This window comes from Myodes glareolus, chromosome 6, assembly GCF_982192425.1.
Source record: "Myodes glareolus chromosome 6, mMyoGla1.1, whole genome shotgun sequence".
NCBI classification, from domain to species: domain Eukaryota; kingdom Metazoa; phylum Chordata; class Mammalia; order Rodentia; family Cricetidae; genus Myodes; species Myodes glareolus.
Window position 1 is genome coordinate 54,638,638 of NC_142031.1, and position 26,475 is coordinate 54,665,112.

The window sequence follows — 26,475 nt, forward strand, 5'->3', positions numbered from 1 at the left end:
TTAGAGAAATGGGTCACATCCTCAATTATGTCAAAATAAGCACAGCCATTAAAATCATGAATGCTAATAAAAAGCATTGGAAATGCCACAGGGAAAAGTTTACGGTGTGTTTTCTTAACTGTAGAAGGCCGCAGCCACATTCTCCATTATCAAGATGGCGCTGACATCCGGCTTCACCACCAGGTGAACGCACATGTGCTCGGTAATTTCCCACTGAGTCCCCGCCTACTCCCGAGGCATTCACCTGGGATTATGGACAATTGACCAATCCAAGAGTGACACGTCCGAAGCAGGGTCTGTTTCCTTTATAAGGGATGGGTTCCATCTTATCTGGGTCCCCGGCCATGTTGGCTTATGCTCTAGCTCCCAAGAGGATTAAAGCCATTCCTGCAGAAGGATCCTAGTGTTCCGCGTGGTTCTTGCTGGCGAGACGGTAGCGTGGGACACTTAACCCTGGTATGTTGGTGCCTGTTCAATAATTCCAAGAGCTGAGACCTTGTCGGCACCATTAGCAACACCCAACTTAAGCAGTGCCATTCACACAGAGCAGGATGGAATGAGAGGACCAGGGCAGGGACATTTATAGAAACAAATGAACACGGACACATAAAGGCAGAACGTTTCTTCATTGCAGATTGCAAGGAGGAAAACACACACACACACACACACACACACACACACACACGTAAAAGTTTAGTTTGTGTATAATTCACTGCCCTCCCCCAGTCCGCTGACACAGTCATAGAGTTATTATAGAAAGCACCAGAGAAAGAGCTGAAGAATTTATTACTCCAGCATGCATCTGCTGTTACACATTATATGACCCAGAGCAGGGCAAGTCCCTCTCTGGGCCTCATTTTCCAGAACTATTAAAGAGATTGAACCCTGTGATCACCATGGCCTTTGAATATTTTTCTGACCTCGGGGCTGTATTTAGAATTCTTGAAGCACGAAATTAGCCACTTTGAAAGACTTGCTACTTTGACCTAGAAATGTTCCTCAGTCCGTCCTTTGTTTTCCCATTAGAGGCGACATTTAAATAAAAATGAAAGAGACAACTGCTGTTTTTCCAGGCCGGGCCATTTGTGCGCGTTATGAGGGGAGTGGTTATTGGGCGAAGAGCGCAGCTCCCCTGGAAAGGAGAGAAACAGACACTTTTCCTCCCTCTAGCGGGAACAGAGCGGACTGCGGCTCACTGGCTCAGTCACTCCTCAGACCACAAGCTCAAAGGCCAACAAAGGGTAGGTTTTCTACAGCATGTCCTTAAAGGAGTTCCTGATCGAAAACGGAACACTGCAAAGGAGAATTAGGCCGGTGCATGCTCTTCCGATAGCGCTCACGGGGCCAAAGGAGACGGTTTGCCTCTAGTTTCTGTCTTTCCATATCCTAAAATCTGTTCCTGTATGCAAATCGCGAGCATACAAGTGAGGCCTACAAGCAACAGTGGCTGGGCAGAGCCACTCTGGAAAACAGGAGTGTGCCCTTCAGAGGACTTGTGGGGGGGAGGGGGATGGGAGTTTCAGCTCAGTTTTCCATGTATCTCCTTAACGGGGTCTTCTGTGTTTACCTCTCTGGGACCTTAGTGGACACCCTAAACCAAGCCATTTACCCCTGCCTGGGTTTATCTCACAAATCTCCGCCCATTACAGGAGGATCATGGTGAAGAAGGCAGCTACCCACCTGAGTTTGTGTCCTGTCTCCCCACTGAAAGGGCATGACAAAGATGGCATCGGTGAGCAGGTCACAATTAGTGGCAGTTGCCTGATAATTGCCATGCTGAAAGCTGTGTATTCATTCATTCATTCACTCATTCATTCATTCATCCATTCATTTTGAGACACAGTCTCATGTACACAGGGCTGGCACAGAACTTGCTCTGTAGTCAGAATGACCTTTGTTGACATAAAAGTCACAGCTCTCACCTTAAAGGAAATGAGTGATAGATTATTCTGGAGTTATTGTGAATGACCACGGCACGGGAACACAGAGTTAGTTACCCCAAATTACATGTTCCTATGTGAACATGGTTTCACAGGACTTTTGCAATGAACAGAACAAAGAAAATCATAAATCAAGGTGAGGTTAAAATACATTGGTGAGAGAGGGAAATTTTTTTTAAAAAAAATGATTCTATTGAGCTCTACATTTTTCTCCACTCGCCTCCCTTCCTCCGCCCTCCCCTTCTATCCTCTCCTATGAGCCCCATGATCCCAATTTACTCAGGAGATCTTGTCTGTTTTTAAACTTTCCATGTAGATTATATCCATGTATGTCTCTCTTAGGTTCTTCTTTGTTGTCTAGGTTCTCTGGGATTGTGGATTGTAGGCTGGTTTTCTTTTGCTTTATGTCTAAAAGCCCCTTATGAGTGTGTACATATGATATCTGTCTTTCTGGGTTTCGGTTACCTCACTCAAAATGATGTTTTTTAGATCCATCCATTTGCCCCCTAATTTCAAAATGTCATTATTTTTTCCACTGTGTAGTACTCCATTGTGTAAATGTAGCCAGAGAAATGTAAATAAAAACAACCCTGAGATTCCATCTTATACACCTAAGGATGGCCAAGATCAAAAACACTGATGACAACTTATGCCAGAGAGGATGTGGGGTAAAGGGAACATTCTTCCATTGCTGGTGGGAGTGCAAACAGGCACAGCTGCTTTGGATGTCAGTGTGGCGATTTCTTAGAAAATTAGGAAACAACCTTCCTCAAGACCTAACAATATCACTTTTGGGTATATATCCAAAGGATGTCCAATCATACCACAAGGACATGTGCTCAACTGTGTTCATAGCAGCATTATTTATCATAGCCAGAACATGGAAACAACCTAAATGTGCCCTTGATCAAAGAATGGATAAGGAGAGAAACTTTTTATAGGCTCAAGATGCTATGTGGTGGCATTCTCAGCTCTTGGTTAGGTAGAAGCTAGTGCTCTGCTAAGTTGATAGCCTCAAAGAGGGTTTTATTTATTATGATGAGGTGTTAGTTCAGATACAGAGTGAGGCAAAGCATGGCTGTTCCAGAGGCTAAAGCCAGCCCAAGGTGAAGTAATTAGTCTCTGAACCCACAGATTTCCAATCTCTCCACAATTCTAATCAGTCTGCAGACACAGATACTCCTTCCAGGTATTTTTTGGTTCATAGCCAGACACAGCTTCTTTTAAGGAATGTTTGTTCACACCTTGAACTTCTGGTTTTCTTCCTCCTACTTCCAAAGTAATGGATGACAGGTCCGCACCGCAATGCAGCACCACTTTATGCAGCCCTAGGAAGTGGCACCCAGGGATGTTTGCACACTAGACAGGTTCTCTACCGATCACATCCTCAGCTTGGAGAGTTTAGTTTCCGAAGTAAAATCCAATCACCCTGTATGAATCCAGCTGGCAGTCACTCTAAAATAGCCTTGCTTGGCCTGGGAAGCCCTGAAAGGTTTTTTAAAGGACGTTCTGTAGCAAGACTTTGGAGAATGGACAGAATAAATGGAAACTAGACAGGAGTCATCTGGGTATTCCATGCAAAAATATGAACGATAAGGGTTGCAATCAGAAAATTGAAAGGCTGTAGGGAGGGTCTTTTCTTCCTGTTTGCAGTTGGTTTGACTGTATTAATAATGAACTCTAAGAATGTGCCAGAAAGAAATCAAACTCTTACTGTTGGTGTCATTTAACCAAGAGTAAATCCAAATTTAAATCCCCTCTTACAACTCTCCCTATATCTTCCATCCTCTGTGTGATTCGTGAGTCTGAATCTATGCTTTGCTGAAAAATGCCTTGCTGTGGGATAATCCTCCTGTACACTGTAAAGATTTGTCACTCGAATTGGTTTAATAAAACACTGACCAGTAGCCAGACAGGTAGTATAGGCAGGATGACCAAACTAAGGATGATGGGAAGGAGAAAGGTGGAGTCAGGAATCACCAGCTAGGTGCAGAGGAAGAAGGAAATAAATGTGCCATGCTAATAAAGGTACTGCCACAGAGCATGGCAGAACATAAATAAGGAATATGAGTTAACTTAATATGTAAGCACTAGTTAGTAATAAGCCTGAGCTATTGGCCAAGTGTAATAAGAGCCCACTTATTTGTTTCTGGCTGCTCAGCTCCCAAATAATCGCACATAATCTATATTATTTAAATCACTACTTGGCCAATCACTTAAATGCATTTCCGACTAACTCTTATGTTCTAAAGTAACCCATCTCCATTCATTTGTAGATTGCTATGTGACTGTGGCTTACCTGGTAAAGTTCTGTCCCTGGAGTCTGTCTCAGGGTGGGGGTCTATGTGGCTTCTCCAGACTCTGCCTTCTTTCTCCCAGCATTCAGTTTAGTTTTCCCGGCCTAGTTCTATTCTGTCCTATCAAGAGGCCAAGCAGTTTTTTTATTAACCAATAGCATTCACATCATACAGAGGGGAATTCCACATCAGCCAAGGATTTGTAATTTATCCTAAGACTCTGTGTGGTAATTTGGGAAGCATCTTCTAAGTATTTAGGAACAGGCAGTTGGGACAGGAAATGTCTGCTTACACTATCTTGTGAATCTCTCACTCTGGCTGTGTCTGTCTGAGTGTGTCTGTCTAACAAAGAAATTTTCTCTATCTTTATTAAACAGCATAGGAGCCATCTCTTCATAATGAACAAGGGATACTGTCCAGAAATCTTTAACAGAGTTTTACAAGGGATTAAGTCACTCATTCCAACTGACCCAGGCAACAAACAGTATTATAAACATCATTGTTTATCAAGCAATATCTTTATATTGCATTCAACATTTGTGTTGAATATTCATTTTATAAGACTGCTTTCAAGTTCTCTTTGCTAGTTCCAGCAAATGATTATTGTAACACAAATGCATTATTCGGGGTCAAGAGCACAAAAGAGTATAACTTAACATTACAGGTACACATTAGTCTAGATTGTAAAAGTCGATTACATGGGAAATTCAAGGCAAGTAAGGTTGATTTTCACTTTGTTCTCTTAAAGGCCACATAAATGAACAGGCTGAGCACACAGTAGGATAGCAGTCTCAAGTCCTAAATGACAACAAGGTATATTAGTAACTCTTTGAACATGAGATGGTTTCATAATATTGCACTACCACACCCCTTAATCGCAAGCAGTTTATAAATATTGCTAGTATTTGAAACAAGCATCTTACTTGAAAGACACAAAGATAATAAACTTTGAAAGAGATTGATGGTCTGCAACATTCTGCCATAATTAAATAAGATCAGGGCAATCAAAGTTATTCCAAGTCCACATTAAGAACTCCTCAGGACAGAGAGAGTGGTATTGGCCTTGACAGACAATGGGCCATACAGAAAACTAGAGGCGACAGACCCGGAATGGCACAGGGATTCCACAGTACTTTGCCTAGATTGAAAGGCTTCAGGATCTATTAGAATATTTTAAGTATTCCATGGTACCTTGTCTCACCATGCAGGGTGGGGAGCAGTTAATTCTAGGCACTTAATTCTAATTGTATAACAAACCTTAAATGCTACACTCAGATGGATCAACCCCTTTCATTGAGCTGAGAAATTATAACAGAAAAGAGCAACATCTGTTACCCAACATGGTAAAATTTAGAATGGACGGCATCCAGTCTTAGGTTTACCAGAACAAGCAGGAAAATGTGACCCAGACTAAGGGGGAGAAATCAATGAAAATCAACTAAAAACTGGCATGAATGTTGAAACAGTCATAGATGTTGTTTGCCAAAAATTGCAAAGATAAGGAGAGACGTGATGGTATAAAGAGAGATGTGATGGTGTAAGACTCATAGTGCCTTCATACAAACTGGCATGCATTGAATTCAGAGGGGTTTTGATATTAGAAAAATAATATTCCAATTTCTTTTTGGAGAGGACAGGGAGGCAGCATTTGGAGACAGGGTTTCTCTGTGTAACAGTCCTGGCTGTCCTGGAACTAGCTCTGGTAGACCACGCTGAGCTCAGACTCACAGAAATCCATCTGCCTCTGCCTCCGAAGTTCTGGGATTAAAGGGTGTGCGCCATCATAACCCAAACCAATTCCTTTCATCTGTGTTATACTTGAATGTTCTACCTCTCAGTAGTTGAGAGGAAAATCATTGGCATGTGATATTCTGTAGGGTCCAGAAAATGATCTACTATAACCATGGTTTTGGATGACAGAGCTTATTCAGTATTGAGTAAGTCAAAGTGTGTGTGGGAGAGAGAGAGAGAGAGAGAGAAAGAGAGAGAGAGAGAGAGAGAGAGAGAGAGAGAATCATCAATCAATTCATCATTTTGAAAACTCACTGTATAAATAAGGACATGAATGGCCATTCCACAGTATGATTGAGGAGAAAAATTTATTAATGAAGGAGAGTACATTCCAGGGCAGGGAAAGAAAGTATCGGACTAAGTATGACCAGTAGAATGGACAGGGCCTTGAGAGGAGAGAGGAAGACAAAAGTGAGAACCAAGAGAGAGCATGGCCAGACTGACATGGTTCTGTAGGACTCAGAAGGCAGAGGAAGAGAAGTTTAGGGAAGAGTCCAGCATGAGAGGAGCTGAGAAGTGTAAGCATGGACTCTGTAGCAGATATTTGTGATGCTGAGAGAGGGCACCAAGAAATGACAGCCACAGCAGCTGGGAGAGACACGGGAGGATTCTACCCAGGACTTCAAAGGGACCGCAGTGCCGTTGGCATCTCCATTGTAAACTTCCAGCTTCTGTAACTGAAAAATAATTCTCTCTCTCTCTCTCTCTCTCTCTCTGTGTGTGTGTGTGTGTGTGTGTGTGTGTGTGTGTGTGTGTGTGTCCCTGGACTCCCAGAAAGGTGGGAGGACAGAAACAACTTCTGACCTGGAAAGTCACACTGTGTTATATGTGGTTGTGCACACATACATATCACACACACACACACACACACACACACACACACACACACACACACAGGAGCCAGCATGCATCTTGGTAGGCTATAGGCACCACAGTTCACACTTTTTCCTGAGTGTCTTTTGAGCTCGACATTCACAACATCCAATAGAAATCAACCAGGGAAGACTTTTGAAGACAGGATTTTCCAGTTAAGCGTCCTGGGCAGAGTATTGTACCCTTGATGAGGTTTCCAAGTCAAAAAGTATAAGTCAAGAAGGTGCAGACATCCTCAGTTGGTTTGAAGGAGGACCATCCGTTTCTCAGAGCGAGGCTTAGCCATCCCCTCTCTTACATCACCTCATCCTCTAGCGCACACCAAATTGCAATTTATTATAGATTTGCTTTATTAATAAGTTAGAAGCAGCTGAGAGGTCAAAAACACAAGCTCGCTACATGGTAAACGGTCAAGTTTAACTGGATGTATGTTAAAAAGGAAGACAATTTGCTGTGTAATAAAGAGTAAGAGCACAAACGAGAGACCGCTTGACACAGCGAGATGTATGTTGCTCTCCAATAGAGCTCAAGGGTAGCAGTCTTGGCTGGTAGACTTGTGCCTTCACCTCTCCATCTCTCCTCTCTAAAGACAATGTCTTCTCCCTGTTCTGGTCGTCCTCCAACCAGCAAATGACAGAAAAAAACACAAAGGTCCCAAGCCTGACTCTGTACAACCGACAGTCCTGAAGGGGTCTTGTCAATGCCTGTTGGTCACACCCCACCAGCCAGATCAGGTTCTAAGGCTCACATTGCTACAAAGGAGTTCAAGATATACAATCATTTCTCAAAGGAAGCTGTGCATCCCAGTAAGACTGTTCACAGCTTACTTTTCCCATTATCATGGCAAAACACCTGATGAGAGCAGCTTAACAAAGAAAAGACTCTTCCCAGCTCACAGTTGATGATATACAGTTCATCTTGGTGGGAAGGCTTCTTGCGAGAGTAAGGTCCCATTGCATCTGCAGTCAGGAGACAGATGTCAATAACTATTAGTACTAAGCTCATTTTCCCCTTTCATCCAGTCCAGGACCCCATTCCACAGACCAATGCCACCATTGTTAAGAGTGGGTCTTCTTGCTTCAAATACCCCCCCCCCCAGATAGGCCCAGATATCTGTATCTCAGAGATTCTAGATCCTGTCACATTGGCAATCAATATTAACCATCATAGTAGGCAAGTGGTTGCATATGAATACAGGGTAGCAAACCGTGACGAGGTATGCTTTAGGTACATGAGACCTATGAATATTAGATCCCATCCATTCTGTGTATCCCTAATCAGCAAAGACCTCACTCAGCACTGCCATACCTACCCTGCTGTACACCTCTCTGTAGAATCTCGTCCTGGTTACTACCTAATCCTAGTGGGGAAAGGAGGAGAAACTCAGACCTGAATACTGGGGTCTTAGCAGCCATGTGCCAAGCTGAACTTCCGTTATTAAGAACATAAGGAATCCTGCCATTAAAACACACCTCCACCTTGCCGTGAGCAGAGCCATGCATGTTGACATTGGTAGGAGCCACTGTGCTTTCTAATGTAAATCATCTACCTCTCATCTGTCTAGAGAACGGATTTCTTTTTAATCCCTTTGATATTTGTGATGTGAAAATAATGTTTGAAACAAACATTTCCCCACCAAAGCTCACTGACCACAGATTCCAAACTGTTACCTTCCACTTTCTTATGTACATAAGAACCATAGACTGTGGAAAGACAAACTCGCGTGGGGATGTTCAGACAAATATGTCACACAACCGTAATAACAGAGTGGGCTAGAAAAATCACAGCATGTTTATTCCCTGGTAGGTTTCATAAAGAGAATACAAAGATTTTCTTCCGGGCCGCTGGTGCAGTTGTCTCAGAATGGCTTGAACAAAACACTTTGTGGAAGTAGCCACCACATTAGAGAGCCCTAATGCTATTTACCAGCTTTAAAAATATGTTCTACTGAAGCCAACAGCATACTTATATACAGAGATACATTATGTATAAGTTATACATAGTTCCAAAAGAGACAAAAATGTGATATTGATATGTTAATGCTAAATCTCATTATAATTTAAGATTAAGGTAAAGCTGATAAAGCTTTCCCTGTAATTTCTTGGGGACAAATTCTTCCTATAAAATGGGATATGGGATATGGGACCAAAATGATGTAGAGAGGCATCCACACCAAAATTGGAATGTTAAATAATAATCTGACCCAACCACCTCTTTATGACAAAAAATAACTTATTCCCTTTATTGTGTAATTGCTTATTCATATTTATTTGTTTTTCTGCTTATACTTTTTTATGGTACTGAGAATGGAACCCAGGACCTGAACCCAGGGATAGAATATTCAGGGCAGGGTTGTGCTATGGAGCTTCACCCCCAGTCCTCTTCATACTTTTCCTCTTGAGACAAGATCTCACTGCATTGCCCAGGCTAGCCCTGCACATAGGCTGTAGCTCAGGAAGGCCTTGAACTTTCAATTTTCCTGTCTCAGCCTCCCAAGTAAATATTACTAGAGGTCTGAGCCACCAGGCCCACCAAGTGTCTTCTTTCAGATCAAACTGCTAACACTATCAATGTTCCATGCCTCAGCCAAGGCTACAGAGCCACCGGGACTCCTCCCTTCCAGGGCTCCTTTCTCTCTCCAAAAGAACCCTTCAAGATGATGCCACAGCTTCACATGTAATCAGAAGACATTCAAAGTGCAAGATAATTTACTCTGAAATCTCACTCCAGCATCCACGGAGTTTATTAAGACAAATCAAATTTGTGTAATGAAAACACACAGCAAATGCTGTATTTAGCTCCTTGGCCTCGGTTTTAGTGAGTGACTCACAACTCCTAGATGGAGGAAACACACAATGTAAACATCAATAAAAACAAATCAGTGCGTTGAGTAAGTGAAACGCATCCAGCTCCGTGCAGACTGCTCATTACACTCATGACTGGATTTCAAAGGAGAGAATTGGAACGCAGACAAGCAAAGGAGAACGAGAGGGGTTGGCATGCCAGCAGCTTAGGGATGCATGTCCCTGCAGGTCTGAATGCTCATTCGGGTGCCCACGGTGCTCTTTGAACCTCTGAGGCAAGATCAATGACTTCTTTGCAAGTGTCCCCAACCATAAATGGCTCCAATGGAATATCCGGGGACAGCCTGGCTCTGTGACAATGCTTAGCTATAGGATTTAGGACGAAAGGAAATGAGGCTAGCCCATCACAATTGATCAGTATGGGACACATCTAATATCCTCAGCTTCCAGGTGCAGGAAGACCTCCGTAGGCTCACCCACTGGATCAGAAGACCTTTCTAGGTGGCCACGGTGTTAAAGTCTATCCCAAGAAGATGGTGGTACGTGGCCAGGCAAAAAAAAGGACCAGCAGCTGCTGACTGGTTCTGTCTGTCAGGGATAAAGCAAAAATTCCCCAGTTTTCTCCCCCTTAGTATGCTCATAGCACCCGAATCTAAGATGCTGCAGACAAGCATTGGGTACAGGCGCATCACGCAACTTCTCTTTGGGTGTGATGAGGCACGTGGCCGGAGGAACTACAATGAATGACCAGAGTTCCGAATCAGCTGCAAAACGTTCTGTAGGACAGTCTCTCTCGAGGGACTGGCATCGACCATGTGGCAGCTTGGGTTCTCCATACGCTGGTAGGTCACTTCCACCCTGGAGACAGAGAGAAGGGGAAAAGTCAGCTTCCTCTCCTACCAAGTTCATCCTGCAAAAGCCACTTCCTTGACTTGTCACTGTGGCTTGGGGCAAACCCCAGTCTCCTTCACCCTTGTGACCATCACTGCCCCTAAACAGATCTGGTGGCATTTATTCAGTGACAGATTAGTAAGCTGTGGTGTGTCATAACTGGCAACCTACTACCTGCCAATCATGTATCCTGGTCCTTTCTTCTCGGTGTATACTCAGAGTTAACTGGGAAGGACCCGCTTCGTTCCCATGACAGAGAAGGCAGCTGAGGCCCACTTCACATCCCCAAAGATCATCCTAGAGTTAGAGACCCATGCATAGATGCCATGAGTCCCTGAAGAGACTTTGAACTTTGAATCATTGTTGAGACTGTGATAGACTATGGGGACTTCTGAAGTTGGACTGAAAGCATTTTTTTTTTTTTTGCATTGTGATATGGCTACAAGCCTATGGGGTTCAGGGATGGGAATGTAGTGGTTTGAATAAGAATGGTCCCTTAGGTTCATAGATGTGAATGCTTAGTCACCAGGGAGTGGCACTACTTAGAAGGATTAGGAGGTGTGGTCTTGTTGGAGGAAGAGTCTCCCTGAGGGCAGGCTTTGTGGTGTCAGAATCCCAATAGGCCCAATGTCTCTCTCTCCCTGCTGCCTAGGAATCCAGAATATAGAACTCTTGGCATCTTCTCTGGCACCATCTCTGCCTGTGTGCTGCCATGTTCCCTGATGTGATGATGAACCTCTGAAACTGCAGGCCAGACCCAAAGAAATGCTTTCCTTTATAAGAGTTACCATAAAGAAATGCTTTCCTTTATAAGAGTTACCGTGGTCATGGTGTCTCTTCACAGCAATAGAACCCTGACTGAGACAGATGCTGAAGGTCAAACCCAGGTCCTCTTGCTTATACAGAGTATGTCCCCAATCCTGAAACTTTGAGTTTTAATCAAAGTCCTGCCATTTCTAACATAGAAACCCCATTGTTTTCAAGTGGCCATACTGAAGTCAGATGGTAACAAGCATGGTGACAGAGACTGGGGTGGCTTAGGGACATTGCCCCTTGACGCACAGGGACTGTGTCCTTCACTCTGTATCCTAAAGTGGTTGTGATCCTGGCTCAGGGACTCTAGGGGCTGCCACGGCTCCCATCACTCTGGAGGCACTTACTTCTGACGGAACACATTATTGGCCTCAAGCTCAGCCTCCTCTTTAGTTTTCTCCAGGCCCCGGCCCTCCAGTCTCTTCACTCTCTCCTCAGGATTCACCGTGAGCAGCAGGACCAGGTCAGGCTTCAGCAGGTCTTCTGGCCACTGGTACACAGGGTGGTGGGCAGGGGGCAGGTACTGTGGACCTCCACTCACCTCAGTGGCTATGGCATAGGTGGCCGTGCTATGCCAGTACCTGGGGAACAAGGCAGTGGTGAGCTCTCATCTTTGGAAGAAGTCAAGATACCATTTGAGAAGAATCAAATGGGGTTGGCTCTGCTAAATTCTTCCCAGCACCACACACATGAGATATGTTTGAAATGTATGTATGTGTGTGTGTGTGTATATATATATATATATATATATATATATATATATATTCACAAAAATCAGAGTCAACAACAATAGTAACATGTAGGTTAGTCATGAAATCATATATCTAATTAAAACTATCACATACCATAAGAACAGGTGTCAAACCTTTCTGGCTCTTCAGTACACTAACTTCTAGGTAGCCACGAGGTAGGGATGGCAGGTTAGCTCAATAGTGCCTTTGTATTTAACACTATGTCCCAAGCTAGTCAAGTCTGCCTGGCCTGGGCCATTTCTCCCAGTGCCAAACTCAAACTGCCCATGAAATCCATGTTCATGGAAAGGAGGCAGGACCACCACCCCTCCTCCCTTCACAGAGATCTAGCTGTCTAACTGTGTGGTGGTAATTACACCGTGAGGGCACCAAGCTAGGCAGCTGTAGAAAAGACAGTCGTGGCCATATAGAGAAAAGAACCTAGCATAGTTTCTGGAAATCCAACAGCTGTCCACCACCCACATGAAAGGATTCTGTCTCCTTGTGAGACATGGAACTTTCTCCCAGCATGGACCACATACCATGCCATGCTGCTTGGACACACACTGCACCTCCGGGCAATGATGATACCCTCAACTAGCGAAGTCCCTGCTCTGCCTTCACAGTCCTGCTCCCATGAGGGCCCCACATGGAAGCCATGCTCCTCCTCTGGCTCCTCATATGTTGGAGGAGATTCTACTGAGGAACTTCTTACTAGGGACCACGGCTACTGTCTCAGGTGTGAAATCCTGTCTCCTCCATAGGTGATGTATTCACCAAGTGGGGAAAGCTCCTTAGTCACTTCTGTGTTCTCAAACACAAAAACTACAAAACCAGCACATAGTAGGCATACAATAAGTGTGTGTTTCTTATGTCTATTAATGGATGGAGTTTATTAGCATGAAATGCTCCTAATGGTTGTTGATGCCCACATGCATATGTCAATGGATGATATTTACTAACATACGTGTGCAATGTTACTAGAACAGGGGCTCAACTCTGTGTGTCCCAAAAAATCAAGCCCAGCCACCATCATCAAAACCAATGGTGAAAAGCAGGAAAGGGGTTCCTAACAGTCCTGTAGAGTCCCACCAGGACAGAAGGCACCTGTATTCTTAGCTTTGCCCTTGGGCGTACAGACATCAGCTCTAAGATTAAGTAGGGAATGGGTAAAATTGTTGGGATACAAGATACACACATAGCTAGTCAGTCTTGGTCTAGATGTGACCTGGCTGATCATAAACTCAAGATTAGTCAGGAGGGATGTGGTCCCCATGAAAGAGTTGCTGTTGCCTAGTGGGTAGACTCAACCCTTGTTGGAAGATGGTCACCCATGATACAGACAATATTCTGGAATCAAAGGTGACCATTGGAGAGAATGACTCAGAGCAAAGGAGACCAAGATCCCATGCATTTCCTTTTTATTGTCTTTATCCCTCTCTCCCTCTCTCCCTCTCTCTCTCTCTCTCTCTCTCTCTCTCTCTCTCTCTCTCTCTCTCTCTCCTCTTTCCTTTCTTCCTTCCTTCCTTCCTTCCTCTCCCCCCTCCCTCTCTCTAAGTTGCCAATCAGGCATTGATGGGCATTTGGGGCCTCTGTCGACCCAAATGCAAAGCATTGTTAGTAAAGGCTCCCTTCCCAACCTTGCAATCAGATTCTTGTCCTGTTCAGGCAACATTCTATTATAAAGTGAACAAATGTAAAACACCATATTCAACATCAAGGAAGAATCACCTACAGCAAGTACTTATCATATAAACTGAAGTTCCCAGGAAAAAGAAGACTGTTTCAATGTTTAACGATTCTCCAAGGCTGGCAGACCACTTAGGCTGTGTGACCATAGCTACCCCTCCATCCTTTCATTTTCAATAGTTTTTGGAACTTTTTACTAGAGGGCAAAGGACACAGTAGGGACCACATGATAGGCCCCTACATTAGCCCAGAGGTTGCCATTGATTATGATAATGAGAGGAATGATATCTGGTAGTTATGATTCATGTTAGTTGATGATCCATGTTCCTTATTAGTTAACTACAGAGACTGATTCCAACCTACCCAAGGCACTATTCAGATATTAGTGTAAAACATCAGAATGTGACATAAGTAGTTAATAATTCAGTATTCCCCTTGTAATCATAATGCATGTTCACAATTGAGCACCTGAATATATATGGAGAGAGAGAGAGAGAGAGAGAGAGAGAGAGAGAGAGAGAGAGAGAGAGAGAGAGAGAGAATAATGTGCTGCAGAGAAGTCATTACCCACCTGTCTACAATAACAGGGAACCTGGCTGACTCTTTAGCTATTTCAGAAGCCACCAGATAATTTCCCAAAGAGTAAAATGCCCTTCGAATGATGGTTGGTTCGTCATCAAAGATTTTCCTCCACTGGCTGATGCAGGGGGGTGGTGACTGTAGGAGGACGGCCTGGAGAGACTCCGACACTGCCTGGGTCACGGTGCTTTTACCTGCAGACATAAATGAAACAGAACCTTCTGAGCTAAAGCCCTCACTGTCCCTCCCAAAGGTTAGTGCTAACCTACTCACCAAGGAAGAGCAAAGGTCTTTACTCTGCAATTCAACAGAAGTGATTACATAACACCCTGGGTTCTATAAGAAAGCAGACTGCACAGAGCCTTGAGGAGCAAGCCAGCAAGTAGACCCCTCCAGCAGCCTCTGTGTCAGCTCCTGCCTCCAGGTCCTACTTGAGTTCCGGCCCTAACTTTGCTTCATGATGGGATCTGAAAACTGTCAGATGTACAGCATCAGAAATCTAACTAAAAGCCTTCTCCTTTCCCTCTTCCCCTTCAGGGCCCCTCCAGAGCTCTTCTTCCACTTCTGTTCATTCCTCTTCAAGATCCACCTGCTCCACTGCTGCAGTACTTCTCCAAGCTCCTCTCCACCTGCTCCACTTCTCCTGGCTCCTCTCCATCTGCTCCAGCTCCACTCCACTTCTCAGCTACTCCATTTCTCCCAGCTCCTCTCTACCTGCTCCAGCCCCACTCCACTTCTCAGCTACTCCATTTCTCCCAGCTTCTCTCCACCTGCTCCAGCCCCACTCCACTTCTCAGCTACTCCACTTCTCCCGGCTCCTCTCCACCTGCTCCAGCCCCACTGCACTTCTGCTCAACTCCCTTTCAAAGTCCCTGCGCCTATGCCTGATACTCTGTGCCTGGTGTTTGGAGCCAAGAGTGACTTGTCAGAGTTCAAGTCACCCCCGCCACCTTTAGAGTAGATTTAGGTATATTTTTGGACTCCTTTTTGCATAGCCCTGGGTGTCACACTGCCCTGGACCCATCTCAGATGTACCAGCCTTTGCCTGGAGCCCAGGACGACAGTGATAAGCGTAATCTGTTCTAGACAGATATTCTTCGCTGGCCTCACTGAGCTCCAACTGTTTACACTCAAGGCCTTTTTCCTCTATCATGTTTAACGCTTCGAGTGCCAAGACTTCATCACCAACTGTTTGTTTACTCTTCTCTTGGTCTGTTCAGGCAGATCCCAACAGTGCTGTCCACTTTGGTGTGTGCTATGGGCACAGCATGCTCTGAATGCCCCGTTCTACGTAAGAAGGTAATGGAGCCATTCACAGGGGCCTCCTTTGTGGGGCTGGGCCCAGCACTCAGCCGTGGCCATGAAGCTACCCCTTCCTCCTCTCCTTGTTCCTTGTTGTCGCTTTCTGAACTTCATGCGTGTGCATAGGTGTGTTGAGGGTAAAGGTCTGTATCTTCCTTTTGTCCCACAGAGTGTGAATTATCTCTAAATACAAAAACAGCTGACAATAAAAACACACTGGACCAAACAGAAAAAAAAAAGAGAGAGAGAGAAAAGAAAATGATCAAAAAACCACAATGGGCAGCTAATGTTAAAAATTCTAGCAGTGGCTAAAAGCCAACCTCAGCCAGGCCTTGGCACCGTGCCCAGAGCTGCTGAAGCAGGCAGAGCCAGGGCAGTGAGTCACAGCTTGCCCACTGTGCCACCCAGCTGTGACACAAAAGATACTCGTGTGGAAAGTACCTTTGGCATTGTTCAAGATAACAGCCTGGGACCAGGGAAGTGGATCGGCGGCGGCAAAGCACTTACCTAGCCTGTGAGAAATCCCTAGTCACCGGCACCGTGACCCTAGTTTACTCTCTGTGGCTGTGATGGAGCCTGGACCAAAACTCTCATCAGGAAATGAATTTCATCTTACAACTCCCAGGCTACACTCCATGACCGAGGGAAAACAGGTTAGGGATACAGGTAGACAGAAACTAAAGCAGAGATGATGGAGGAAGGATGCTTACTGGCTTAGTCCTCCTGTGTGGCGTAGACTGTTTTCTATACAGCTCAGAACCACCTGCCCTAGGTGGTACCACCAGCAGTGTGTGGGGTCCTCCTATATCAATCATCGATCAAGAAAAAAAAATGGTTCTAACAACTTTCCTACAGGACAATCAGATGGAGGCTTTTTCTCATTTAAAGTCTCCAGTGTACCTATAATCCTGTGTCAAATTAATAAAAAAAAAGATACAACCTCCAAAACAAGGGTACGGCAGCAGTCTGTACCCACCCAAGTGCCACAGGAGAAGCCTAAAGATAATAGCATCCTCCACCTTCAGCCTTTCCCAGGACTTGAAAGTTCTTGTTACAGTGTTGACACATTTTCATACTCTGACCGCCTTGATTTGTCCAGGAAGCTTGTATTGCCTCCTTTCTCCAGGTTGCTTTACCAGGGGCCCCTGAACACGCTGTGGCTCCTGGACATAAGCTGTGCCTCTGTCCAGTCATTGCATCCACCTTCCTTGTTTTCAACATCTGCCCTGCTCTTATTTGTTCCTAGAATGTAGCCTGGGTATCTCCTTGGGTCTCCTCTGACAGGACCTCCATTGACCTCCCTTCTCGTGCCCAATGGTCAGCCTGGCATAGAGACTCACAGACGGTTCTGTATGGCATTTAGTATTACAAGGACTTCCTCCTGCAGCTGGTCGGTCCGTGGCGGTGACAATAACTACGGAGCAGTGCTCACTTACCAGTGGCATCCAGTCCTTCAATGGCGATGACCTGGAACTTTCCTTTCTGAATCTCCCTTGGGCATTGGTCAACCAGGTCAAGCACTGCGCGGGCTTCAGGAATAAAGGATGTGCACTGTACAAGAGGGAAAAATAAATAAAACTGTATAAACAAGGAAGCCCCAGGGCTTCTGCGAACCTGTCGTTATTCTGCCAAAGACAGCGCTGCCCAGTGCTAAAGAGATCTTTTCTCGATTGAACTGGCGCATGGGCTTCTAGAATTTAGAAGCTGAAACACACTCAAAAACAACAACAGCAACAAGGCTGCAAATGTCTGGGTAACACAACCTCAGTCCTACACTGGCTAGCCCACCCTATAGGAAGGACAAGTAGACACATAATTCCAACCACAGGCATAATGAAACTCCAGGCTCTGCTATAGGAACAAGAGGTCCCATGTACATGAACTTATGAACTGCCCTATAGAGGTAACCAGACAAGTGCATCTACCCCCACCAGCCCCCAATACACACACACACACACACACCAGGTATGCACACACAGCCTCCTAATGGCCCAGAAGGCTGAGAAAAGTACTCGCAGCTCATACAGCTTCAAGCTGAGATCCTACCAAGAATCTGTACTTCCTTACTGTTCATCACGACATCCCATGCCCCTAGGACCTTCAGCTGAGGCCCAGTCTCATTCATTGGTGTGCTTACTGTGAGCAAGGCAAGCTCCCAAGAGCTTTGTTAGTATTAGACTGGTCCATCGGTGGGAATGCTTCTGTTATTACCAACAGAACGGTTAAGGAAACGGAGGCAGAGTGTTGGGGAACCAAGTCATAAGAGCCAGGCATGGAATCATCTCACTGGCTGACCACCCTCTAGTCGTGTCCAACAGCTTGCGAAATAAGGTTAGCTACATAGACCAGCAGGCCCTGTCTGCCTGTCCCAGGCACCAACACAACAAATCTAGGCATTTTTTGCTGGAGACTCTGCCAGAAATCTCTTGTTCTCCATTACAGGAACATTTACAGATGATGGGGAAAATAAAAGAAAAAAGGTTCGAACAGTGGAGAGGGTCTGCATATGACCCTCAAATCAGTTAAATGCTTAAGCCCTCTAAATCACGTAGTGATCTTCTGTGCCCCCAAGATCCCAGATCCGGAACCACTGCTCAGCAAATTGTCCCTTTTACTGGCTGGCCTCATTCTCCCCCAATTCCCAGGGGACTCTTTACTCCCTCTGCAGGACTTTGAGAATGTATCCCCAGCAAGCATTGCTCAGCCAGGTGTCGCATGCACTCAGCACTCGGTTGACAGAAACCTACCCAAGAAATACTGAAGATAGAGCCTGCACAGCTTGCTCACACCAGCTGTCTCACGAATGCGAACAAACAAGCCAGTCAGGCAGAAAGCACTTGATTGACCAGCCGGGGGCAGACCAACCAGCTCCACTCAGCCCCAAAAGGAAAGAACTCTTCCTTACCTCCTCCAATACCGCCCTTGCAGCATCTCGGTCTTGGAACACAGCGGAGTTGAGCAGATCTGGCAGCAATGGGTGTAGAAGGGGCTCCTGTGCCGGCAGGACGCATGCGCAGTCCACTTGCACCTGCTTGTCTCCCTGCAGCTCCCACAAGCGCTGCCACAGCAAGCCCTGAGAGTCGGCCTGGAATTCGGCCAGCTGCGGGTGCGCCGCCTCCTGGCAGGAGTTCAGAAGCTGCAGCAAGTCACGCCGAGTGTCTGGGTGGTCGCTTGGGTCGCGCAGCAGGAAGCCATGCTGGGCTTCACCTTTCTGGTCGCCGGGACTGTAGCCCAGCAGCTTGCTCAGCTGGCACCGCTGCAAAGGACCGCGGCGCAACTGCAGCAGCAGACGCTGGTGCATCCGGGCCGCCTGCACCCGGGGACCGCAGCCTGTGCCCGGGACCAGAGGCACGCACAACGCGTAACTGCGCCCCGGGGGCCCTAACAGTGCTGCCAAGCGTGAGTCCGGGTGACCTGCCGTGTCCCCTAGGACGAAATGAGTCAGGGAGCAATCCGGCATTTCTACAGCGAACCGCCGCTGCCGAACCATGTTCCCAGTGCAGGCCCGGTGCCGCGCGCACAGCCGCCGCGACAGTCGCCCGAGCCACAGTGGGGCTCGAGGGCGGCTCACTAAGGCCATAGGTGTCCCGGGCCGCGCCCTCCGCCACGCCTCGGAAACGAAACTGCGGGTGACCACAAGCCCTGGATCCGTGAGAAACGAAAGCGGTGAGAAACGAAAGCGAAGACGGCTGCCGGCAGGACCTCGGGTGTGGCCGCGCTTTTCCCCGCCTGGGCTTCTCCGCCTCCCACCACAACCGCGCACTTAACCGCCTGCGGGCAGTTAGGAAATAAATTCTCCTGGCCCTGAGGCTCCGCTGCGTTGCTAGCGCCACTGTGGTCCCCTGGCAACGCCTGCCCGTGAGAATTCCAGCCTCTCCCGAGGCCTCAGCTTGGTCTGGTTTGGTTTTGTGGTGGCAGGTGCTTCCAGGCGGAGTTTTAAACTTCTCCCAGGCTACTCATTCCTGACAGGTGAGGACTGGGAGAGATGGAAACTGAGGCACAAAGGGATCTCTTCCCAGAAAGCACACGCACACAGCTTCATGACCCACCTGTGCACAGGCACCTGATTCCGGGGACCTTCAAGAGGCTAGCGGTATCCTGACCTCAGTTTACCACGTGATAGCCAGTCCTACAACCAGTTTGGGCAGTTCTCCAGCTTCCCAAATGAAGGACTCCTCCAGGGTGCTCCTTACTCACAAGGAGCCACTTACAAACTGTTTATGCGGCCAGGCTGCCACATTGAATAACTGCCAATTAGACACCTGCATTAGTGTCTAATGTTTTGAAATGTCTCTCTCCCTCCACTCCCGTGTGTGTGTGTGTGTGTGTGTGTGTGTGTGTGTGTGTGTGTGTGTGTGTGTGTGTGTGTGTGTGTGTATCCTAGCTATGTTTTAGGAGACTCGAGACCACTTAGCCTTGCTGGTTCACAATAAAGATGTGTGTGTGTCTCTGTCACGGTCCCAATTTAATTTAGGATTTATCACAGCACAAAGAGGGGTAAAAATGCCGCGGTGACAGATCCATCGATACAGTTGGTAGAGCAAGAAGATGTGATGTGCATGGGATGTGCAATGAATCTGGAGTGAGCTGTTTGAGAATCACATCACCTCCAACGGTGAGCTGCAGGAACCTGTGTGGATTCACGGCCCAGGACCCCAGATAGAGTATCAGAGTCCGGGGTTCTAATTCCTGGAAATAAATATTTTTGGTGTCACACAAACAAAATGAAAGGAGCCTGCAAGACAATTTGTTTTTGAAAAAGAAAAAGAAAAAAAAGAAGTGTTTAAGACCTAACCCTGGCTAGGAAGCACAACAAGGTGAGAAGTTACTCGGGGTTGTCTGAATGGAGGTGGTAACTGTGGCGTTTTTTCCCATTGGCTGTGTCCCACATTTCCAGATTGGCTAACTTAAAAAATAATAATAATAAAATTTTAAAAAAACAGGGCAAAGAGAATAAAGAAAAAGAGGAAGGGGCCAGCCACTCCAGGCCATCAGATTCCAGGAAAGTTGCATAAAACAAAAGAATGAAGACAAAACAACTTGAATTCTTTTGCATAAAAGTTTTTTTTGCACAAAATTGGGAGATTTATAGAATGTTGACCCTCAGCCAGCTTGATAGAAAGCAAAACAACAACAACAAAAAATAGTTCTGACTTACTGAAGCCCGGACCCATAACAATGTGCTGGCATCCTCTAAATAGAATGAGGTGGAGATCAGCTTTGAGCTTTGACCTTGGTGTAAAGTCATTGGAAGGAGCTGGGAAGGCCTGCACATACACACAGCATCTAGAGCCACAGAGAGACTGCTCGCCAATACTAGATCAGAAACTGCTGCTCTTGGCTTTGGGGCACAGTTAATGAATGGACAGCAAGCATCGGCAAGTCAAATATTTGAGTGCCAAGTTAATGTTCTTAGGAGAAAGTGCCTGATGGCACCATCTGGTTCGGACTGAATAATTGTGCCTGTAGCAATTTGCCCTTGGGGGCACAGAGATGAGAAACTAGAAGCTGAGAAAATACTTTCAGAAGTCCCTTCAAAGGGATGAGTGGATGAATTAATAAATTTATGAGTAGTAGGCATGTATTCTTTTTCTCATTTTTTGATTTTTATTGAGCGCCACGTTTTTCTCTGCTCCCCTCCCCACCTCTCCTCTCCCCTTCAACCCTCTCCGAAGGTCCTCATACTCCCAATTTACTCAGGAGATCTTTTCTTTTTCTACTTCCCATGTAGATTAGATCAATGTATGCCTCTCTTAGAGTCCTCATTGTTGTCTAAGTTCTCTGGGGTTGTGATTTGTAGACTGGTTTTCTTTGCTTTTTGTTTAAAAACCACTTATGAATGAATAATATGATAATTGTCTTTCTGTGTCTGGGTTACCTCCCTCAAAATGATGCTTTCTAGCTCCATCCATTTGGCAGGCAGGTATTCTAAGGAAAGCCTTTCACCTCTAGCACTTAGAGAATTTGTTTTCAGTTTCCCAAGGCTGGAAAAGCAGTCCTTTCTGTTTCCATTCACAACACAGGCCCATACTCAGCACTTCCTGGTGCCAGACTAAAGAACAAACAAGATGAAATTATTCCATGCATCACATATAAAAGAAAAAGAAAACAGGAAGGGTAAGTTCAAGACATTTAAATGTAATAACTAATATAAAATGGAAAAATGGCTTAGGTTTGCTATGCTTTAGCTAGTCAATTCAAGTGTAGGAAATAAAGAACAACAGAAATGAGAGCTGTGAGGACACATGACTTCACAGAGCACAGACTGTAAAGGATTCCTCACAGAGAGAACTTGTCACATAATATACACTAGTAAATTTGGTCATCACAGTGTTAAATAAGGAGGTCTGAAAGAGAACGTCAACAAAGCAGATGCATACAGTGACGACTCTAGAGTCCAAATCCCAAGTCAAGTGCAATAAAAGGGTTCAGAAGCTCTAAGCAGGTATATAAGTACCAAATATCAAGAAGAGGGGAGTGTTTCCCAGGTGACTCCAAGTCAGGCCCAACTGACACCAAGACCAAGCATGAAAGATGCTATGCTGTGATCACTGCTGAACTCTCCGTGTGACAATTCAATGACAGAGTTTCTAGAGACTATGACGTTTGCAATTTGGTAAGCAGACTGCACAGCCCAGCAAAGCAACACAGCCCTTTGTCCCCACCACAGTGCATGGAGCATGTTAGGAATGCACAGGTACTCAGGAGTCAGATCCCTGGCTCAGGAGCAATGCTGGTGGCCTTTGGCTTTCATCACAATGCATTTGAATTGGTTTCAGCATGAGACTGCCAAGGGGAAAAGAGCAAACAGGGCCTCATGAGGTCAGCCATGACCCACACCGACCTTCAGCAGTCTGCAGAAGAGCTTCTCACCCACCTTGGCATTTGTGAGTAGATCTCAGTCCCTGAAGGAGTGGATCTCAGTCCCTGAAGGCTGTGGTCTTTCTGCTCCGAAGGCACAACAGCCATGCAACAGCTTTGCTAGAACACAGAGGAGGAAAATGGTGACGGGAGTGTGGGGAGAGTCTTGAGGTGATCTATAATCAGCCGCCCTCGTCGGGCCGGGCCTTCAAGCCATTGTGAACACCAGGACTGTAAATTAGCCCAAAAGTCAAGTTGACAAGTTTTTGGTATCTATGGAGGTCATTGGTCAATACACATGGTTGTCTTGTAGCATAAGGCAAATGTTTATATAAGTTCCATTGGAAGTCTGGGATTATGAAGAGGGCTTTGGGGATAAAGAGCACTTGCCAAAAAAGCATTAAGACATGAGTTTGGAACCTAGGCAAAGCCAAGTAGGGTGGTGGTGGTGGTGAGGGGTGTGTGTGTGTGTGTGTGACATTTCAGTGTTTCTAAAGTATGCAGAAGCCAAGACTGGAGAATCCCCCAGAAACCTGTGCACATACAATCCAACAATAGGAGACCCTGTCTCAAACAAGGTAGAAGGCAAGGCTTGACCGCCAAGGCTGTCCTCTGACCTCCACAACCACACAAGCTCCCTCGATTATACAGAAATGGAGTCCACACTTTCCTGATCTCTACTCTCTGCTGAAACAGGAGTTAGGAGAGGCCAGGCCTGCCCTCAGAAACAACATAGGACTGACTAGTGAGCTCCTGACACCAGGGCATGTCTCTTCCTCACTTGTATTAGCTACTGCTCCCTTGTCATGGTCAAGTTCCGGACTTGAACCAACTGAAGGGGAAAAGAATTCCTATTGTCTCGGGACATGAAAGGAGATGGTAGGGAAGGCATCGAGGCAGGGGCATGATGGGACTGGTCACATTGCGTCTGCAGTAAGGAAGTAGAAAGGGATGCATGCTGGGGCTCGATTTCTCTTTCCACTGTTACTCAGTCTCGGCCTGCAACCTAGGGAATGGTGACACTCACACTAAGAGAAGCCTTACCTTCTTGGATAAACTCCCTGGAAACATCTGAAAATCCAAATGTTTCCATCAAAATCAATTATTCAAGCAATCAATCACTCAATCCTAGTCAAGTTGAGAGTGAAGACGGCTATCAGATTTACGTTTTACTCCCAACTATTGATATTTTATATGACAACTTCACAGAGAAATTTCAATCAATATGCATCAAAGAAAAGGAAGATGAGAAAAAGCATGCCTGAATACATGAGTGAATGAATGGATGGATGGATGAATGAATGAATGAAGAAACTGGCCTGTGCAGAGAAGTCTCACCAGCAAAGATGAGGCAATGCTATTATGGTAGTCAGTTGTGAAGCAGTGTGGCCGGCATTAAACACCCACTGAGATCTTGCTCCCTGAGTGAGGTAGGTGTCCTAAACTGTAGCATGAATCAATGCACAAACTGCAGCCCAGCGCCAGGTTCATAAGGGGAGGGGGCCTTCTTCACTCTGTCCCATCAAGCACTGCATTAGTGCTGAACCTGCACCAAGCCCCTCGATATTATGATGTCATGTGTGAGCAACGCACGACTATCCGTGTTTCCCAGATGTATCAGAAGCTCAGGCAGACAAATGGCTGGGTATGGATCCAAGAGGGGACCACTTGCCTCGACACAACCAACAGATGTTCCCATCATAGCACTAAATCTAGTCAGTTGACAATGGAGCTTACTATTACATTTATATTTCATTCATACTTGATGATATTTTTATATGACAACTTTGCCAGGCAATCTCAATAAATATATTCTTTAAAAAAGAAGATGGTTTGAGGATAGCATGCTCTGATTACTACCTGAAAGAATGGTACAAGCCAATTAAATCCCAGGCAGTTAACAAAATCTACCCCAAAGTACGTGGTTCCAACTCAGCCGGGATTGATCCACCGAAGCACTTTTCACCAGCTGTTTCACCTGACGCTGACGTCATGTGTGTGTGTGACCTCACAGAGGGTATGTCTCAAGTCTGCCAGAGATTACAGCATTTTCCATTACTCAGATTTCAAGGACTTGAGTCAGCTAACACTGGCATAATTGGCTTCATTAAGCTACAGACTTGTGCTGCAGAGTTTACTTTCGGTTTCCCAGTTCAGAAAATAAATAGAGGTTTCTGTTTCCATTCACAACAACGGCTTCCGGCAGGCAGTGTTCTGTTCCTTCTGGAAAATGAGTATTTTTCCTCTTCACAAAGATCTCAGGAGATGTTTGCTGAGAAGGGAGTAAAAGTCCATAGTGCAATATCTCAGCTGCATCATACAGAACCTGGGCACAGCACCTCAGCTGCATCACACAGAGCCTGGGCCCAGAACCTCAGCTGCATCTCACAGTCCCTGAGCACAGCACCTCAGCTGCATCTCCCAGTCCCTGAGCCGAGCACCTCAGCTGCATCTCACAGTCCCTGAGCACAGTACCTTAACTACATCACCCAGACCCTGACCACAGACCCCACACCCAAGATTCAGCCATCAGACTTTTTCACTTCTCACAGATCATGTGCAAACACCATTCTGATAAAATGAGGGAGCTAGAACAGTCCAACTCAGGAGTCTGTTAAGTTTCCTAAAAAAAAAAAAAAATGACAATGTGGACGGAGCTGTGGCTCAGGTGGTAAGGATTTGTCTTGTAAGCATGAAGGCCTGAGTTCAGATCTCTAGCATCTATGTAAAAGAGCCTGACATGGAAACTTGTACTTGTAGTCGTAGAAATGAGGAAGGCAAAGGCAGACAGATCCGCTGCAGTTTGTGGTAAAATGGGCCTAGCTGAATCTGTTAGCAAGTTGCAGGAATCTGGCTGTCTCCCCATCCCCAGTGCTGGGATTCCAGGCAGGTGATGCCACACACAGCATTATTTATACAGGTTCTGGGAATCAAACTCAGGCCCGCCACTTCCAAGATGTTGAAGCATGGTCTTTCCCGCTGAGGGTAAAACCCATTCATCTTACCGCCACTTTGAACCAAAGGTTTTCTTGTTCACTAATCAGGGAAAGAGTGCAGTGGTATCCAAGTCTGTGGTAACAGGGAAGAGCTATTGACATAGTGCCATGGTATACAGAAGAGGGGAGTGCCACAAGACCCTCGCCTGGTATTTCCCTGTGACCCCTTCCTTTCTGCTCTCACTAACTCAAGCGATCTTGGGAAATCCTAGGATATGTTTAAGATTAGCTGAAAGGGGACCTGCATGGTGCAGTTTCCGTGAGGTCCTCATCCATGCTGGGGCGGGACTCCGCCACGATGTTTCTTCAGAAGTAGCCCATCCCCCCTGCTCTATAAATATAATAAACTCATTGGCTCACCGAATTGCTTGGCTGGAACTGAACTTCGTCCTTCGCTGCTACCCTCTCTGAGATGAAAACACTCTTGTTGTTTTCGTTGCCTAAGGAAATGTTAATGCAATACAAGTCAAGCCCTTTGCCAGCAGAGTTACCTTCCCAGCCCCTATGTTATACTTCCTTACCCATCAGTCTGTGGATGGGTTCTTGGATGAATCCACATCCTGGCTCTGTAACACTACAGGGAACGTGGGCTTTCAATCATCTCTCTGGTAAACTGACTTCTTCCCTTGTCCTTTCCTTCTCAGAGGCAGAAGGAACTGTATGCCCAAGACTCTCTCTACTTCCCCCAAACACTAGACTAGAAACAACACAAAGAAGACAACTCCAGAAGCCTGGAGCTCCTTGGGAAAGATGTCAGAGCAGAGACAGAGCCATCAGAAGAGAAGTCCAGAGACGAGCAAAGCAAGTTTTATGTGCTGTCCCAAACGACCCTATTACCAAAACACAGGAGCTCACCTGGAGGAAAGGCACCAGCCACACAGTGCACAGGACTGCAGAACTGTACCATG

At 45.9% G+C, this 26,475-nt stretch overlaps 1 protein-coding gene across 1 annotated transcript; it reads right to left on the reverse strand.

Moving 5' to 3' along the window:
• Positions 1–8,669: 8,669 nt before the first annotated feature.
• Positions 8,670–19,959, reverse strand: Cmpk2 (cytidine/uridine monophosphate kinase 2). The gene is made up of 5 exons (XM_048439815.3): positions 18,616–19,959; positions 17,147–17,261; positions 14,401–14,602; positions 11,757–11,990; positions 8,670–10,563 (listed from the first exon to the last, which is right to left on the reverse strand). The coding sequence occupies exons 1-5, from the start codon at positions 19,288–19,290 to the stop codon at positions 10,440–10,442; spliced, it is 1,350 nt and encodes a 449-aa protein (XP_048295772.3). The 5' UTR covers positions 19,291–19,959; the 3' UTR covers positions 8,670–10,439.
• Positions 19,960–26,475: the final 6,516 nt, after the last annotated feature.